The following is an 18,444-nucleotide window of genomic DNA, read 5'->3' as shown; positions in this document are numbered from 1 at the left end:
GATAAATAAATGTAGTAGACTGAACTGACATGCATTGTGGTTGTTTTAAATGTAATGTTTGTAGCGGTCGCTAGCACGGTAGGCTTTGAAACGCCGCGGGTCGGTGTATGTGATGCACGTCGGGAACTGTATGCGTTTATCAGTGTATATGCTATGTGGGAGCTGCGTGTAGGGAATTAAGGCTCACTAACGGTGAGACCCGTGAAAGCGAGACCTTCGCTTTTCACAGGGATCAATAAAGTATCTATCTATCTATCTAACTCACTGGTTTACATAGAAACCCTTAAAAGGTTGCAAGGAATGTCTCATAGCACTCAACACTCTCATAACAAGATAATGTTACAACAGACATTTTTGGAAAGCTATAACAAATGCGAGGGGAGAAGTTTGAAATCATACAAAGTTACCTTGCATTTCTTGTCAATGACTCTGACCAGATCTAAGAAATAAAACCGTAGAAACAACAAACAACAACAAATGCAATTAGACAACTCTGTAAATATAAACATCCCCAGAAAATATATATATTCATAATGTCATCAGGGAGTGAAAGGGGGAAAGAAGCAAGTGAAAGAACGAGTGAGAGAGATAGAGGGAAAGAAAAAGGAGAAGAGAGAGGTAGAGAGAAAGATGATTTGTATTGAACGAGAGAGTGAGAAAACTGTACATTTATAGGACATTTAGACACATTTAGATTTCTTTTAGAAATCAACAGTTTCTTCTGTAATATCTAAAGTAAACAGATCTCCTACCAGATGAAGATGTTGATGGAGGTGGTGTTGCTGTTGGTGTTGGTGATGGTGTTGGCTTTGGTTGTTTTGCTGTTAGAAAAGACATGGGTTACATACTGTTCTATGTGCTGTTAGTGTACATGCATGGTGATTGTTTTATTAGAATCCTGAGGGTAGTCAGTTGGATCTGAGGTGTTGAACTGTCAAGCTGCCTAATGAATTTGAAGTTGAACAATAAACAGCAAAAAGTCGACAGTTGACCATCTGTGGCGGCCTTTTCTTGCTCCAAAAGTTCTACATTCAAGGCCGTGGGCCCAGGGGTTTGGTGGCGGTTTATGCAGGCACTTTTCACTACAGCCTTTTGAGCAATCCATTTATTTCCAAATTCCACATGCACATAACGTTCAAATGTTCCAAGTCTTCTAAGCCAAGCAAAAAGTGGTCAAAAAATTATATTACACCACCGACCTGCAACCCAACATCTACCAAACATTTCCAATCTCCCCTGATGGGTTGCTCCCGTGACGTATATACAAAAGGATGACAAATCAATTAAAGTGCAACCAATCTACCCAATTACCCAATCACCACATACGTGCAAGACTTAGACACAACGAAATTAAAGAAATATACAACAACAAATCAAAATAACAAGAAATTAGGTAATTATGATAAAATTACATAGTTACAAATTACATAGTTAACTACATAGTTCTCAGTAAAAATTTCAAGTTTTTGCCTGAAATTGCACTGTGCTTATTTACAAGGGCATTGTTCCCACCTCTTTTGGGGTCAACCATCAAGTGCTGGACCTCTATAGAAAGCTGAGAACCTGTAGCTTTCGTAGGAAGCAGTCAAGATAACTGTGTGATGTACTGACAAAGAGCTACAGAGGCTAGAATATAGTTTTTTCTTTCTGCCGGATTACAAGCATCTCTGAACTGACCACATTTCAGCCCTCTAGGTCACTTGATATCCCTTAGAAACACAACTGAGCCCTAGCACCAGGTCTTGTGAAGCTGTGTGCAAAAGTTGATCAATATAGAATGAAAATATGAGTGCTTTAGACTATTATTTGCCATGGTATGCCCATGCATTTTGTAAAATGCCTATGGATACTCCCCATAGGACTTTTTGTTATCCAAAATGCATACTGACAATCAAATGCTTACTGCACATGAACCCCTTTGTGTAGAAGCATAATCCTGGTCTCAAATGAAAGGTAACACTTTGAGGTTTCTTGTGGACTATTATATACTATATATAGATTGTATGTCAGGTGATCAAAAAAGTCTCTATTTTTGCATTTACTTTGTTGGTTCAATGAGTGTGTATAAGATAGACTATACATCTGTACAACTAATATTAGATAATACAACATGAAGATTCAATTTCTATAGATTCTTGTGAATATTTCAGTACCCAATATGAGGCATCTACTTATTGTGCTGCAGCTACACTGCAGCCAGAAGTCAGGGTATCACCAAAAGCGGAGGAGGGGGAGGGGCGCATTTTGGATCAAATTTAATTGAGACATAATAAAATTAATCTGAGAATGTAAAGCACTATACAGATTGTACATTAAAAAAGTTGTCATTTTTGGATTCCCAAGAGCCAAAGCTTTGAAATGGTGTATAACATTACTATGCTACATAGCAATATGGTGCATACAATTGATTTAGAATGTTGGGGGGAGTTGGGGGAGGGGGGTAACTGTCCCGCCGGCGGGACACTAAACAACATAAGTCAAGACATAACAAAAATAACTTAGAACATAAATCAAACTTAAGAAAGGACCAAAATGGCTACAACACCATCTTTTTATAACATCTGAAGTAAACAGATCTCCTACCAGATGAAGATGTTGACGGAGGTGGTGTTGTTGTTGGTGTTGGTGATGGTGATGGTGTTGGTGATGGCGTTGGTTTTGGTTGCCTTGCTGTTTGAAAATATATGGTATAGTTTTATTAGAATGTTACGCTGATGGTTGTCAATTGGTTCTGATCTGTCAAACTGTCAAGCTGCCCAATTAATTAATTGAGTATTAAATGTCAAAAAGTGGTTAATATGAAGCTATGGTCATATTCCTTTATTAAGTTAAAGTAGTAACTTGTATAAGTATGGAGCTTTGGAGGTGTCATTGCAAGATGAGCACACAATTTACAACAATGTGCACACAATTTTGTTAAATGAGTGCAAGATTTCTCCATATGCAACAAAAACAGTCTTTCAATGAGGCCCCCCAAGCTCCATAAAGAAGTGTGAGTATTGGGCAGACAAATTTGTCCAAAGCCACTTAAAAATAATACCAGTGACAATTTAAACATGAATAATGCAGCAAAATTACAACAATATGAAATACTAGATTATAGCAAATATTAACAATCTCAAAAATGACAACAAATAATTCAGTACAATAGTAGGCTATGGATAAGCTTATGTGGCTTTAATTAAGAAATAAGTAGCAGCAACATTAAGTAATAGGCTAAAGCATGTCAACCCAAAGTTAACCATAACCCTCAAATGGTCTCTTACCTTTCAGTGTGAGCTGAACATGATTAAAAACCACTTTGTATCCATTTGAGTCCCAGCTCATTTCTACTCCACACCTGAACGAACCAGCAAGAACTTTTCTGAAGTTCTTCACCGTCACAGTGAGGACTTTCGCCTCTCGATCATCATATACAGAGAAATCACGTAGTATGGGCTCCCATATTCGATCAGATTGAACCACCTTTAAGTAGCGGCAGTCATGCATACCAAACGTCTTGCAGAAGAACTTGGTGCCTTGTGCATGTGCATCCAAATAAGGGCAGGAGATGTTCACGTCTTCACCAGCAGGCGCTTCCAGCTGAACCTTTTTCCCACAGCAAGCGTCTGTGCATGAAAATGAAATTAGCATTACCTTAAACTACCTCATTTAATATGCAACTTCCTAGCTGGTATATTTATGAAATTAAAGGTATCCAATACAGTTTCAGGTATTTTAACGACTGTAGAGCTCCCTCTACAGTCACAGAATATATTTTACCTTGCCCTTCCCCGTGGATATGGTACATGTGCATTTGTTTTTGAGATGAAGGACTAGCAATAGGCAGAGACAATATCCAAAAAGCTACGTCTACTGACCAGGTAATGTTTCACAATTCCCGCAAGATTTCTCTGACCCGCCGTCAGTCAAATTGCAAGGCTGATTTATGTTCTTCTGTCGGAGCATAGTGTCGGTTTCAGTGAATATGATCAAAACAATCTTGCCAACTGCAGCTTTAATGTTCTCCATTATGTCCAATATTCCAATATGTGGTTTAATGTTATGCATTTCTCATTAGGGGGTCACTTTGACACTAAAAGTAAGATTCTATGTAATGAATGATATCTGTACTGTCCATGTGTATCGGTGTGTGACTATATGACTGTGTGAATGCAGTGTGTCACTGTTCTCCTTGGCTGAGTCAGTACCTGCTTCAGATTGTCAGGTTGCCTAGCCTGATGAGCCAGACCCACATTAAAATGTAGGGTCTGGGCACTCACCGTTCGCATGCCGTATGCTGATACCTTTTGCTTTTCCCAACTACAATGTAGCCTACAGGTGTAAGTGACCTTTCATCAATCCAGTTGCAATGGATGAACTGTGATGAACTGCCCTACTTGTGATTGTTTAGAGATTTTAAAGGTTTTATAACAATGTTACATCTTCTTTGGCTATTCTACAATCTATTCACCTTTTCAGCACCAGTAGGCTCCTTTCTGTGCAGCCGCACACACACACTCAGGCATGCCAAACAAGCATACACAAAAGTTTCAAGAGTGGGGGATGGAGTAAAATATGGAGACAAATTGAAGTGTGATTTATTTTCGCGGAACGGATGTACAGGACTGAGCGGCGGTCATATTTTGTACCGCTATGCGGTACATCTAGTTTATTTTATATTGCCATCATGCCATATCAATATAAAATGTAGTTCAACATGGAAAAATGAAATAATACTAATAAAAATACTATAGCATTCCTAAAAAATAAATTTTATTCAAATTTTTTGAACTCTGATCTCAAGCTGTGAACAAGCAATATCCTACAAATAATTTAAAGTTCTCAAACTGTGAGAGTTTTATGAAGTGCTGGAAAAAAACATCTGAAATGGCCATCATTTTAACTTTCACTCACCTGGTGTGAACTCTGCTGTCTTTGTATGAACATTTTAACGAGTGAATAAAAGATGGAAATAATTATGACCGCCGCTAGCGAAGCGGTCATATAATGATTGTCAAAGTTTTTTTTGTTTTTTTTCCCCGTCATCTACTTCCTGAATTTTTGGTCAACGATACCCGGGACACCGAAACACCGGTGCACATGAAATTTGGTGGGTATGTAGCCCCACTAGACTTTTACGTCCCCGGGGGCCACTCCCCCCCCCCGTGCTGGGCCCCCCGAACCGCAAAAAAGCAGTTTTTCCTAAATAACTACCTGAACCGTGGCACTGAGGATGAAGAATTTTTTATGGTATGTTGGTCTCAAGGGCCCACATCAACCTGGCCCATAATCACTCATTTGTGATTTGCACCCCCCCGGTAAAAAATGAAAATGCAATATCATTCTGCTTTAATCGCCCCTATCTTCAGTTAAGATGTTAAGAACTGCACCAAATTTTATGTGTATGATTGACCTGGCATTCTCTGGGGTTTCGTAGAATTTCATCCATGGGGGGGGGTCTAAAAAAATTTAGGTTATGTGTACATTTAGTGACTGTACACTCATTAGCCTGTAGATGGCGGTGCACACATATACACATGCACACGCACACAGGCACGCACATACTATCGGTATTAGAACGGCCGATACATAATTACAAATTCAGTAGGATTAAAAGAAAGCCAAATATTCATCATCATCATCATCATGGCTGCATTTCCAGTATTGGCGATAAGTAGTCGTTTGTCCACTAGATGGCGCATCGTTGCAGTGAGACGTAATTTATTTGGAAGTTAAAAGTGGATTGGAAAAACAATGGATGCTTCCTACAAGGACTGTAGTTTACCGCAGAGAACGTCTGATAAGGCTAGGACGATGTTCACATGAAATGTAATTCCCATTTCTTCTTGAAGCCGAAATAAATCTGAGAATGTTTATCAGACATTCTTGGTTTTTACTGCAGGTATGTTAATCTTATAATATCAATAAGGACCTAGGTACAATAATGTTACCGTTAGCGTTGGTTGAGTGATGGAGGCCAATTTGATTGCATGTGTAGAAAACTATAAATGCGGTTATACCAAGCAAATTGATAGCAGCACTGTAATTGTATCTTTCGACTGTCAATTGTTGCACGTGCTACAAAAATCATTCTGTGCAATGGAAGATTTACCAACGTTACACCGGTCTGATACAGTTTTGCCTATACATGCGTGAGACTGAGACGCCTGTTTATTTTTGTTTTAAGTGCGTGCAGGGTGTGAGAGGGGAATCAATGTGCTTTGATTCCAGCTTGGTAGTTGTAGTCTGTGAGATTAAAAAGCATGTGTGTGTGAAATATCCAAACAATGACACTTTCATTTCATTATGGCTGCTTTAGCAACACACCTTAAGCTACTGTGTGTAGTGGGTCCCATTTAGAAGTGGCTACTTCATTTGCGCTTTCCTTGACTCATGGAGCTGCGTGAATTTTATTACAACTTTTCGCACGATATGGCAGTTTGATACTGTAAGGCGTAAGCCATTGGTTTCCAGTCTGCTTGATACTGTAGTGTCACTGTGGTTTCCAAAGGAGATTTTATTTGTGTCGCCAGCATAGCCTATTGACAATTTATGTTGTAAATAGGCCTACCTTATAGGCCTACCTGTAGCTTAGGGAAGCTAACAGCTTTCTATTAGGATCTAGTTTGTTAGTTACAGTTTTGTCATAACTCCCTGATGCATTTTTGCATTTAGAATAGCCAGAGCGTGGATATCTCAATCGGAAAATTAAACAATATCGGGCGCCTATGGACTAAGCTGGGTGAACCCAGCCTGATCTGCCCGCTATTTATTTTTTGATTTCTTAAAAGATTGAGCTTGGTCTGGTGAAAGCCAGACAAGCCATGGACCTCAGTTACACAATGCAAGGGAACATGAATCAGCCTATATTTGCACGAACAATAACGGACAACAGCTCTTCAACTTTGGCCCGTTAAAATGTGTATAAACAGTCTAGCGACGCATTTCATCAAGGCCCATTTGGACATGTCAGTTATTTGCACCACTGGTTAGATGTAAAACAGCAACCTGGTGTGCGTCAGGAGGGTTTGTCACTTCTGCGTGTGACTGCTTTTGAAATGTCTCTTGAGTCCTGAGCAGGCATTTGCGGTTCCTCCGGAATACCTGTCCATCCTCCGTTCTGACTGTGTACGACCTCGGCCCCACCTCTTTTAGCACCACTGCTTTTCGGTTCCATGTGTGGGGCTCTTCGATTCTGACCACGTCGTGTTCTGAGAGAGGTTTGAGACTCCTGGCCGTCTTGTCATGGTGCTTCTTCTGTGCCCACTTCAGCTGCATGTGCTTTTGTGTGAGTACTCTGTTTTCCTTCTTTCTTGGCATGTGTGGGAGTGTGTTGCGCAGTTTTCGGTGCATGAGGAGCTCCGAGGGTGATGCTCCACATCCCAGAGGAGAAGACCGATAGGTCAACAGTGCAAGGTAAGGGTCTGATTTTGTCTCTGCAGCCTTTTTTAGAAGTCTTTTTACGATTTCCACTCCTTTCTCTGCCTTACCATTCGCCTTTGGATAGAGAGGGCTTGATGTAGTGTGTTGGAACCCGTACTCCTCTGCAAACATTTGAAACTCTTGGCTGCTGTACTGCGGACCATTGTCACTTTGGACTACCTGGGGAAGGCCATGTCTGGCAAATATGCTTTTCATGCGAGTTATAACAGCACTGGCAGATGTGCTGTTCAGTTGTGCTATTTCAGGATAGTTTGAGTGATAATCAATCACTAAGAGGAAGTCTTGTCCATTTACATGAAAGAGATCTGTTCCAACTTTTTGCCATGGCTCAGCCGGCATTTCTGGTATCAGCATTGGCTCTTTAGCTTGCTTGTATCTGTGTCTTTGGCATGTATCACACTTACTAATCAGGGTCTCAATGTCTCTGTTTATACCTGGCCAGTAGACCGCTTCCCGTGCTCTTGCTCTGCATTTTTCTATGCCAAGGTGCCCCTCATGGATTCTGTTGAGGATATCTTTCCGCATAGATGATGGGATGATGATCCGATTTTGTCTCAGCAGTAGGCCGTTTGCCACACTCAGTTCTGCCCTGATGGAGTAGTATTGTGGAAGTAGTATTGTGTAGTAAGTAGTATTGTGGGAGTAGTATTGTGTAGTAAGTAGTATTGTGGGAGTAAGTAGTATTGTGTAGTAAGTAGTATTGTGGGAGTAGTATTGTGTAGTAAGTAGTATTGTGGGAGTGTGCCTTTTGCCACACTCAGTTCTGCCCTGATGGAAGTAGTATTGTGGGAGTAAGTAGTATTGTGTAGTAAGTAGTATTGTGTAGTAAGTAGTATTGTGTAGTAAGTAGTATTGTGTAGTAAGTAGTATTGTGGGAGTGAGTAGTATTGTGGGAGTGAGTAGTATTGTGGGAGTAGTATTGTGTAGTAAGTAGTATTGTGGGAGTGAGTAGTATTGTGGGAGTAGTATTGTGTAGTAAGTAGTATTGTGGGAGTGAGTAGTATTGTGGGAGTAGTATTGTGTAGTAAGTAGTATTGTGGGAGTAAGTAGTATTGTGTAGTAAGTAGTATTGTGGGAGTAAGTAGTATTGTGGGAGTAGTATTGTGTAGTAAGTAGTATTGTGGGAGTAAGTAGTATTGTGTAGTAAGTAGTATTGTGGGAGTAAGTAGTATTGTGGGAGTAGTATTGTGTAGTAAGTAGTATTGTGTAGTAAGTAGTATTGTGGGAGTAGTATTGTGTAGTAAGTAGTATTGTGGGAGTAAGTAGTATTGTGGGAGTAGTATTGTGTAGTAAGTAGTATTGTGTAGTAAGTAGTATTGTGGGAGTAGTATTGTGTAGTAAGTAGTATTGTGGGAGTAGTATTGTGTAGTAAGTAGTATTGTGGGAGTAGTATTGTGTAGTAAGTAGTATTGTGGGAGTAGTATTGTGTAGTAAGTAGTATTGTGGGAGGGTGCCTTTTGTCCACCCTTTTTTAGTTTTTCTGCCACTGCCTGCAGTGTCTCATCTTGTTCAGTTTCCTGTGCAATCTTCTTGAGCACCATGTCTGACACTGGAAGAGAAGAGACAATTAAGTTTACATGCCTTTCAAGCTCTTTTGACGATTTTGTTTGTGCCTTTATTGATTGTGCAGCTGCTTGGGGTGGTGCAGGTGCTCGAGACAGTGCATCAGCCAGGACTATGTATTTTCCTGGCGTGTAGATTAGATCCATATCATATCTTTGTAACCTCATCATCATACGTTGAATCCTGGGAGACATGTCATTCAGGTTCTTTTTGTAGATAGAGATGAGTGGTTGGTGATCTGTTTCTGATGTGAAAGTAGGCAGCCCATACAGTATATGTATCCATGAAACTTCTCGCAACACTAACCCTAGAGTCTGGGCATACCTCGTTTCCGTCTCCGTCATTGATCTTGATGCATACGCCACTGGTCTCCAGTGGCCGTCGTTGTCAGCCTGGAGCAGCACTGTGCCCAATCCGTCTTTAGATGCATCTGTGGAGACTTTTGTTTTACGAGAGGGATCAAAGAAGGTAAGCACTGGTTCTCTGGTAAGTGTCTCTTTGAGCGTTTCCCATTCTTTGTTGTGTCTGTCAGTCCACTCAAACCCTCTGTCTTTTTGCAGCAGGCCTCTGATTGCCACTGTTTTTGCGGATAGATTTGGAATAAACTTCCCTAAAAAGTTCACCATTCCCATAGCTCGCAGTATCCCCCTTCTTGTCAATAGGAGCAGGCATGTCTAGAATAGCCTGTACTTTGGAGTGGTCCGGCTCTACTCCTTCTCCGGACAGCTTGTCATCTAAGAAAGTGATCTCTGTGACCCCGAACTGACATTTGCTTTCGTTCAGTTTCAGACCACTCAACTGAATCCTTTTCAGGAGCTTCAGCAGCCTTTCATTATGTACTGCTAGTGTTGAGCCCCATATTATTATATCATCGAGGTACACACGGGTTCCCTCTAGCCCCTCTATGATTGCTTCCATCGCTCTATGAAAAATTTCGGGGGCCGATTTTATTCCAAATGGTAATCGAAGAAAGCTGTATCTGCCAAAAGGTGTGTTGAATGTGCAGTACTTGCTACTCTCAGAGTCCAGTTTCAGTTGCCAGAAACCATGAGATGCATCTAGTTTGCTAAAATATCTCGCCCCTGCCATTTCACTTGTGATCTCTTCCCTTTTTGGTATCTGATAATGCTCTCGTTTAATGTTGTCATTGAGATCTTTGGGGTCTAGGCACAGTCTTAACTCACTATTGGTTTTTTTTACACATGTGATGGAGTTCACCCAGTCTGTCGGCTCCTCGATGGGCCAAATTACTCCCAGATCCATCATTCTGTCCAGCTCTTTTTTTAGACTGCCTCTGAGCGGTGCTAGTACTCTCCGCGGTGCATGTATAACTGGCTTGGCATCACTTTTAAGTTGGATCTTGTATGTGAAAGGCAGCGTTCCATGGCCCTTGAACATTTCTGGACACCTGTGCATTCTCTCATTTACAGAGTCATTTTCTGTATTAGTGTCTGACACCTTTTCACTGTTGAGCTGGTAGACCCTCTTGACCAGCTCCAGGTCCTCACATGCTCTGTCTCCAAGCAACGATTCGTGGTCATCAGGAACCACTACGAAAATGAGGTTTTGTGTCTTGCCATTCACATGCATTTTAAGCCGGCACACCCCCTTGGTTTCAATTTGCTGTCCATTATATGTTTTCAGTGGGACAGTGCGTTTCTGTATGTTTGGCCTCTCTTTAAGTGCTTTAATGTCCTTTACACTGATCAGGTTGGCTTTTGCCCCTGTGTCTAGTCTGAACAACACCACTGCCCCATTAACTAACAGATGTGCCACCCATTTATCTGTCTGCACTGCATTGACTGGCCGGCCCGTCTCCTTTATTTCACTGCTCCCCTCAGTAACTCTGTACACAAACTCTGGATCACTCTGTGAATCACTGTCCTCATCTGTTTCATTCACTACATGAACTTTGCGTTCCTTCTTCCTTGAAAGACACATTCTAGCATAGTGATTTTGTCCATGACACCTGGAGCAGGTTTTTTCCGAATGCTGGGCACTGTCTGGCCTTGTGCTGGCCTCCACAATGTTTGTAGGTAAATTCCTTGTCTCTGAATTCCTTGTCTCTGCTCTTCTCTGCTCTCTTTTTTTTCCCTTGTGTCTCTGCTGTCCTTCCCGCGCCACTTTCCTTTGAAAGAAATTGCGTCTACGTCACCATGCATTTGAGCGGGCTGCTGGGCTAGTCCTTTGTCAGCAACATCAAAAGTTTCAGCGTGCTGCTTAACTAGCTCCCTCGCCTGGCATATTTTCACTGCCTTCTCTAGATTCAGGTCCGCCTCACCCAACAGCTTTTCCCTGACTTTCCTGTCACAGACCCCGAACACAATTTGATCACGAATCAATGAGTCCGTCAATGTATTGAAATTACAGCTGTTAGCTTTTAGCTTGAGGTCCGTGAGGAAGCTGTCGAACACCTCTCCTTCACGTTGCATTCGTGATCTAAAAACATACCTATCGTAGGTCTCGTTCTTTTTAGCAAGACAATGTTCATCAAACTTTTTGAGAACTGCATCTAGCTTGTTCTTGTCTTCTGCAGGGTCAAAAGTGAACGTGTTATACACCTCTATTGCTTCGGTCCCTGCAACAGTTAGTTACAGTGCTACTTTCCTCTTGTTAGCCGTCTCCGACACACCGATAGCTGCAAGGTACAGCTCAAACTGAGTCCCTGGTGGCTTTATTGCTTCCATTCCTGGTACCATGTAATGTTATGGGTTCTTAATAAAAATTACTTTTGTTATTTCTCAGTTGGTGTAAAATGACTTTTGTTATTTCTCAGTTGGTGTCTTTATTTACATCCTTGCATGGTTATCTCGTTACACTTGTTCTGACATTCCTAGGTAAAGCTTAATCTCTCTAGTAACCAAACATCGCCAACTAGTGGTCATAACGTAAATACCATTACAAGAGGCACACACACACTAGAGATGCGCTATTATTTCAACCATAACTGCATCAAACTTCATCCAAAATCATCCATCCGCCATCCATCAGCACCAAGGTTTTTTGACCAATTTTCAAAACAGCACCCACCCACCATCCGTTGGTTGTTTTAATGTATGGGTGATGCTGCTGCTGACGTGAGGCTAGAAAGCTCTTGCCTGTTCTAGAAAGACTGATCCAATGCAGCAAATATATTAAAAGGCTAAAGTCCTACATTGGCTATGTTGTAGCCTATCCCCAGAATATCAGCAGCAAACGCAGTCTCTGTCTCGCAAAACAGTCTCCAAATAAAACGCACATCGGCATGTTGCCTATTCTGCCAGCTTTTGCAAATATATCATCCAAAATGCTTGATTGCATTGCATTCTCCACATTTTTAGCTAAATTTTCATGTACCACATCAGCATTTTTGTTCAGTGAATCTTTTGTAAATTGCTTTACAATAGCGTCGAGCCCTGTCAGCAGCCTTCGGTTTGCCTCTTGCCACTATTCAGTCCTTGTCTTCCAATGTCATTTCTGAATCATTTTCAGATGTTTACACACATTCACCTCCCTAAACAGAACCAACTTCACGTTGACTTCAACCTGTGTTATATCCTAGATGGCTGGGTTATTTTGTTTCGATATTAGCCTATATATAAAAGACTAGTAATTGTAGCCTACCATTCAGGGAATAGGCATTTAAAAGAGAGACAGAGAGTGATATGACTCAGAAATGACATCGGGCGATGGCAGTGCGAGATGTTCAGAACAGAGCTAAAACTTCTACAAACTCAATAACATCCAGCAGAAAAAGAAGGTAAGAAAAGTAGTCGGAAAACTTAGATGTGTAAGGCAAGCATACAAGTTTGGCGGTTGTTAGGCCTACTAAAAATGTGAACATGCACGTTGCACTGTTGTGCGGTGGACTTTCAGAATGAATGGAGTCGGCGTTTCTTTAATATCGAGGCGTTTGTCCGATCAGCCTGCTGGTATAAAATAAATTTCGCTGTCTGTCTGAAAAAGACGCGCTCTCTTCCCGTGCAGTCAAAATTAATGGGAGTCTTCAGAACAGGCTTGTCATAGTGTCACCCTGACATGACAGTGCGTAAAGTAGCCTAGGCTATAATGTGAATGACTTGTTATTTTATCAAGGATTTCTTTTTTTTTGCAAAACAAAGTACAATAGGCATTAATTAGTAGGCCAGCAGCATGTTGAAATGATGTGCCAAATTGCGTTTTTTATTACAATGATAAAATTGTAAAAGGACGTGACCGAAGCTGAGGCAAGCCAGGCAATAGGCCTAGGCTATAGGCCCGACGGTAATTGTAAAGCAATTTACAAAAGATTCACTGTAAGCTCAGGCAATGCAATCTATATATTTTGTGTGACTCACGTCTGTCCACTTCTCCTTCTCACAAATTGTGTGAGAGCTCTTCTCTGAATTGTATGGGGTGTTAGAGCTCCTCTCTGAGTTCTGTGTCTTTTGTTTAGCTCATGTCTGTCCACTACACATATTCTGCCCTTCTTGTATGCCTCCCCATTGACTTGAATAGGAAAATAGCTGCATGATAACTGCCCAAAGGTTCCAAAGATTCCAAAAATAATTCAGTGGAAATGAATGGATTCCAGTTTCTTCCAGTAGCAGCAACTGGAATCCATGCATTTCCACTGAATTATTTTTGGAATCTGATCCCTTATCATACCTGTTCATTCTTACTCGTCGCTTGACTTATCGTGACTAAATTCAAGATGGCTGCAAACGCTAAACTTCGTGAAGAGACTGTCTGTATAAATCGTCTTGTAAGTAAACTACCAGTGCTTTTTCAAAGTTCTCAATGTCTCGTTTTAAATGTCAGGGCCCTCGGAAGTCTACCAATGAAGTGTGGAGTTACATTGAGCCTCGTAAATGGGTGTAAAACAGTGATTTATTTGCATTGCTAGCCCGATGCCGAAGCACCATTGAAAAAGCTGTTGGTAGCCAACTAGTGGTCTCCAGATTCCAGATTTTGGAGTGCAGGGGACAAGCCGAGATGGGCTATGAGACATACGTTCACACTCGGTATCATGTTTCAATACACTTTAGGTCAATATCACACCGGAATTCTCCTTTAAGCATAAAGAAGTAAGAGCTGAGTCCATTTAAACATGCATCATTTTCATTCAGTTACAGTCACATTCTGATTTTGTATAGAACTCTGTTGCTTCGAGTTGTCTTGAACGCAGCAGCACATAACTCTTCCTTAGACTTGTGTTATATTTAATACAGTTTTACTCTCTCCTGGCACAAAGTACAGTGTTCCGCGACAGCAACTTCCTTAGTCTATGGACCCTTTCAAGAGAGTTCCATCATCAGCATCATAGTTGGCCCCACAAGACTTCCTTTTTAACATTCCATATGTTATCTTAATGTAGAGGAAGTAGATTGGGGCCCAAATAGAACGTTCAAGCATTGTTTTTGTTTTTATTGATGAAAGGGTCTATAGATTTTTTTTATTATTATTATTTCAAGGTATTTACTGATTACTTTGACACTACAACTGCACTATATGTTATTTATTCTAGTGAATTTGCCCTCGTCCTTTCTTAGTAACTGTACATTGCATAGTCAGTCCATAAACTGATTATTTTATCATGACATCTAATAACACACATAATATCTATTAAAAGAATCAGTGCCTTACCTTCTCTCACCTCCAGGTTGATACGTGTGGTTGCATTACTTGCTGGGTCCGTGACACACTCGTACTGTCCCGCATCCTGTGTGGTCAGCTGGGCTAGGCCAACTTCGAAATAACCCGTGCCATTGTCTTTGAGGAAGAACCTGCCCTCCTTGACCCTTGCATCACGAGTCCTTATCAGCTCCATGCGTTTCGCATCTTGCCATTTGCAGACTTGCTTGTCTTTCCCCAAGCCAGAGCCTCCGTACTCGCACTTGACGTAGACGGCTCCTCCGACATAGGCTGTTACATTAATGGCCTTCGCCATACCTGTCACAAACGTCGTTAATTATTTATTGTATTAAAACATTTTGTTTTCATCTTCTAATGTCTTTCATACAAATAGAATTCGAGAAAGCTCTGAGCTATTTACTAAAGATCGTAACCATCCCCCCCCCTCCTTGTCCCTTAGGCATGTGTAGCCTACTTGCTAGAAACTTAGAAATGTACACTTAGAAGAAAGATTGAGAAACATGACACTACAGAACAGTAGAGATATAAAAACACAATATAGATATAGTACAATATCTGTACGTAGAGCAGCAAGTTCAATATGTTTTCATTTCATTTTCCACCGGCGCTACAGCTCTAGTTCTTGATACATTAAAAAGCTTTACATAACGACAGACAGATAGACAGACACAGACAGAGAGAGAGAGAGAGATATTTTGAAAGAGTGACACTCTCCTTCACATGCATACCTGAGCTACATGCATACCTGAACATGAGCTTACCTGTTATCAGATAGAGAGTTAGAACGCATAGGGCCATCATGCTGAATGTCCTCCGTGGTGCTCTTGTGGTTGGAGCGACTGACTGACACACTTCCTTTTTGCTGCTGGTGGTGTGTGACTGTTGATGGTCATTGCAACACATCATCCACCAAAAACAAATTGCAGACGTCCAGACAGAACGAAAGTGCCGGATTGGTTTATACTTCTAAAAAAGGGGTTGATCCATATACTCTTCTCTGGCTTCATGAGAAGTGCGTGCTGTCGTTTTCACAAATGACAAAGCGGCAACAATGAGGTTGCATCCTGCGTCACCATGAGAATATCAACATGGCTTACACTGTTGGACACATTGACCTGAGTGGACTTTGCAAACATCCAACTCTTATCTCACACCTCTCTCCCTCCTCCCTCATCCCTCCCTCTTTTCCTCTCCCTGTCCCTATCATATCACTCCATCACTGACAGTGTGCATGTGTGTGTGTGTTGTACATGTGTGTGCTTGTATGTTGTGACTTCTGGGAACCTACTGTAGCTTCTCAGAAATGTGGCGACACATCTTTTAAGAGTTCAAACCAAGATGTCAGAACCTCACATGACAAGAACAGCTGGGCAACTACTGACCCTCACACCGGAGAGGGTCAGTCAGACTGACAAAAAGTATCCATGTGAATCCAAATTCTGATCCAAATTCACCCTCTACCTTTTAAAAGAATATGAAATATTTTTTCAGTCAAAATTCATAGAACCGGTTCTAGATAAGGCACCAGCGCAGTTACTGGCACCGTGGTGCTCGAAAACGGTAGAACTGAAACTGAACACGCATTAAGTCAGAGCTTCATCTCCAGCTGAAAACAATGAATCTGAAATCGTGTACATGAAGTGCAGTGTGGAAGTGTATCGGTAAAGGACCTGTCTAGTTTCCTGGTTTACATACTGTATGAAGCTAATGAGTTACATTGATAACGGAGTTAATATCAGTGCGTACTAATGCTAAGTCTATTATCAACGCTAATAAATAACTCTGATGTAACTGAGCATTCTGACTTAAACTTAAGGAATCCCGGGGAGAATCCTAAACTTGACTTCACAAGTCACAAATTTTGCAGTAATATTAAGCTTGCAGAAACTCCATGTTACACTGAGGGGACTTTGCAAAAACCCAACTCTTATCTCACACCTCTCTCCCTCCTCCCCTCCTTTGCTCTCCCTGCCTCTGTTCATATCAGTACATCAGTGACAGTGTGTGTGTGTGTGTGTGTGGGTTGCAACTGCAACTGCAGAACCGCACAATGGAAGTTCCCTATTTCACGTGTAAGTAAACATATTCCAACATAGCTATGGTTAGTATCTGCTCGCCTGGCTTTCTCTCTGTTTTTTGTTGTCTTGGTGTATTGGTTTGCCTATATGTATACTGTGTGTTATTGTAAGTCTGGAAGACTTGTCTGTTGGTCTGTCTGTCTGTCTGTCAGTCTATGTGCTCTTTCTGTCTTTCTTTTTGTCTGTCTGTCTGTGCTCAGACTGTCTTTCTGTCTGTCTATCTGTATGTCTGTCTATCTATCTATCATCTGTACTGTACAGTATGTGTGTTCTGTCTCTCTGTCTATCTGCCTATCTATCATCTGTATGTGTGCTCTGTCTGTGTGCTCTGTATGTACAGTATGCTCTGTCTGTGTGCTAGTATTTGTTTGGAAGACTGCTGTAGTATTTGCCTGTAGGTATATAACATGTATATCTATCTAGAGGAGTTGTGAGCTTGCTACCTAAATAAAGTCTAAGACTCCATCGGCACATTCCAGCATTATGTATAATCTTTGAAGCTTTCCAAAGGATACTGTTGCGTTTTGTGTCCACTCTGGTGTCTACTAGTGTTAATTTCGTCAGACGAGACGAGAGGAAAAATGTTAGTCAACAACCTTTTTTTCCATGACTAAGACGAGACGATGACGAGACTGCACTAATGTCTTGAAACACTGACTAAGACTATCTTAAGATGCATTATTGTTGACGAAAAAAGACGAGACTAAAATGTTTTGCTTGAAATAAAAACTAAGATAAAATTTCTCTTCCATTTTCGTCTACAAAATGAGAAGACAGAATAGCTGTTACCTTTTCAAAATATTACGAATGAGTTCATGGTTCATGCACAGCAGCTTTCCTGTAGGCTAGTCTACGTGCTGTTGCTGCAACCCTGTGGCTGCAGCAGGAAACTACATGGAACAAAAACACCGGAGATTTCTGCCAGAGTTAGGCTTTATGCCACAATGCTACATACCCAGAAGTTGAAGCTTCTCTCATATACAAATTAACATCCCCCAGAAAGTCCATACGAAAAGTTTCAGCAAGTAATGTCAACTATTTAACTAGTTACACTGATGATGCAAAGTTTGCTAGCAAGTAAGCTAATATGGAAAGTTCGCTAGCAAGTTAGCTAAGATTGAGAGTTTGTGTTGCGTTTGGGCGCATATCGCCATCTAGCGTGGCGGAGTAAAACATTCATACTTTGGTCCAAGACAGTGTTTCTCAAACTTTTTCAGATGAAGGACCACTTAACTAATCAATAAAAAAGAAACGCACGGACCACCTAGCTAAAAAGAAAAAAAATTGACCTAGCAGTATATTAGCCTACTCACTGAACCACCTTGCTTATTGTCTTTGCACTTTGTTTAATTGTGTCAGAGGATTCATATGATTTAAACTGGCATATCTGACATAGACAGTGTTGTAGAACAGTTTGAATTTACATACAAGTTGGTTCAATATTGCAAACAACTCATCTATATTATATTTTACCACGTCTGCTCGTGGACCACTTGGGATAGCTTGCGGACACTGAAACACTGGTCTATGAAGATCATGACAGTGGTCCAGTCAAATCTTTTACTGTCTATGGCCAAATCCCAGCCGAGCTATAACTGTAGCTCGACTTACCTGTGCATGTACTGACTGACAAAAAAAATCAGAATGAGTAATTATAACAGTCGAGTAGCCCTGTGGACACATAATATTGTTGGAAAATTGAGATGTGTGAAACACTATTTGACTTAAATGGTAATCAGAAATAATTTGTTATAAAAAAAGACTA

General features: G+C 41.0%; 2 protein-coding genes across 8 annotated transcripts in view; one reads left to right on the top strand and one right to left on the bottom strand.

Moving 5' to 3' along the window:
• The window catches only part of LOC121719417 (adhesion G protein-coupled receptor E3-like), a 69,889-nt gene extending 54,199 nt beyond the window's left edge, over nt 1-15,690 (bottom strand). The window contains exons 1-6 of one of the 2 annotated variants that reach the window (XM_042105026.1): nt 15,363-15,690; nt 14,593-14,898; nt 3,267-3,608; nt 2,584-2,670; nt 753-821; nt 408-439 (exon numbers count right to left, since the gene is read on the bottom strand). In XM_042105026.1, coding sequence (XP_041960960.1) covers nt 408-439; nt 753-821; nt 2,584-2,670; nt 3,267-3,608; nt 14,593-14,898; nt 15,363-15,507 — 981 coding nt within the window. In that variant the 5' untranslated portion in view covers nt 15,508-15,690. The remainder of the gene's footprint in view (nt 1-407; nt 440-752; nt 822-2,583; nt 2,671-3,266; nt 3,609-14,592; nt 14,899-15,362) is intronic. The other variant, XM_042105027.1, reaches the window with a different exon arrangement.
• LOC121719463 (adhesion G protein-coupled receptor E3-like) overlaps nt 12,468-18,444 on the top strand; it is a 47,066-nt gene continuing 41,089 nt past the window's right edge. For 4 of the 6 annotated variants that reach the window (XM_042105124.1, XM_042105125.1, XM_042105120.1 and 1 more), the window contains exon 1: nt 12,468-12,727. In XM_042105124.1, the coding sequence (XP_041961058.1) occupies nt 12,657-12,727 (71 nt within the window). In that variant the 5' untranslated portion in view covers nt 12,468-12,656. Of the gene's footprint in view, nt 12,728-13,685; nt 13,712-16,603; nt 16,674-18,444 lie in introns of those variants that run through there. The other 2 variants (XM_042105126.1, XM_042105123.1) reach the window with 2 other exon arrangements.

Source organism: Alosa sapidissima, chromosome 9, assembly GCF_018492685.1.
Source record: "Alosa sapidissima isolate fAloSap1 chromosome 9, fAloSap1.pri, whole genome shotgun sequence".
In the NCBI taxonomy this organism is placed as follows: Eukaryota; Metazoa; Chordata; class Actinopteri; order Clupeiformes; family Clupeidae; genus Alosa; species Alosa sapidissima.
The sequence above is the reverse complement of the archived record's forward strand: the minus strand, read 5'-3'. Positions and strand labels throughout refer to the sequence as shown.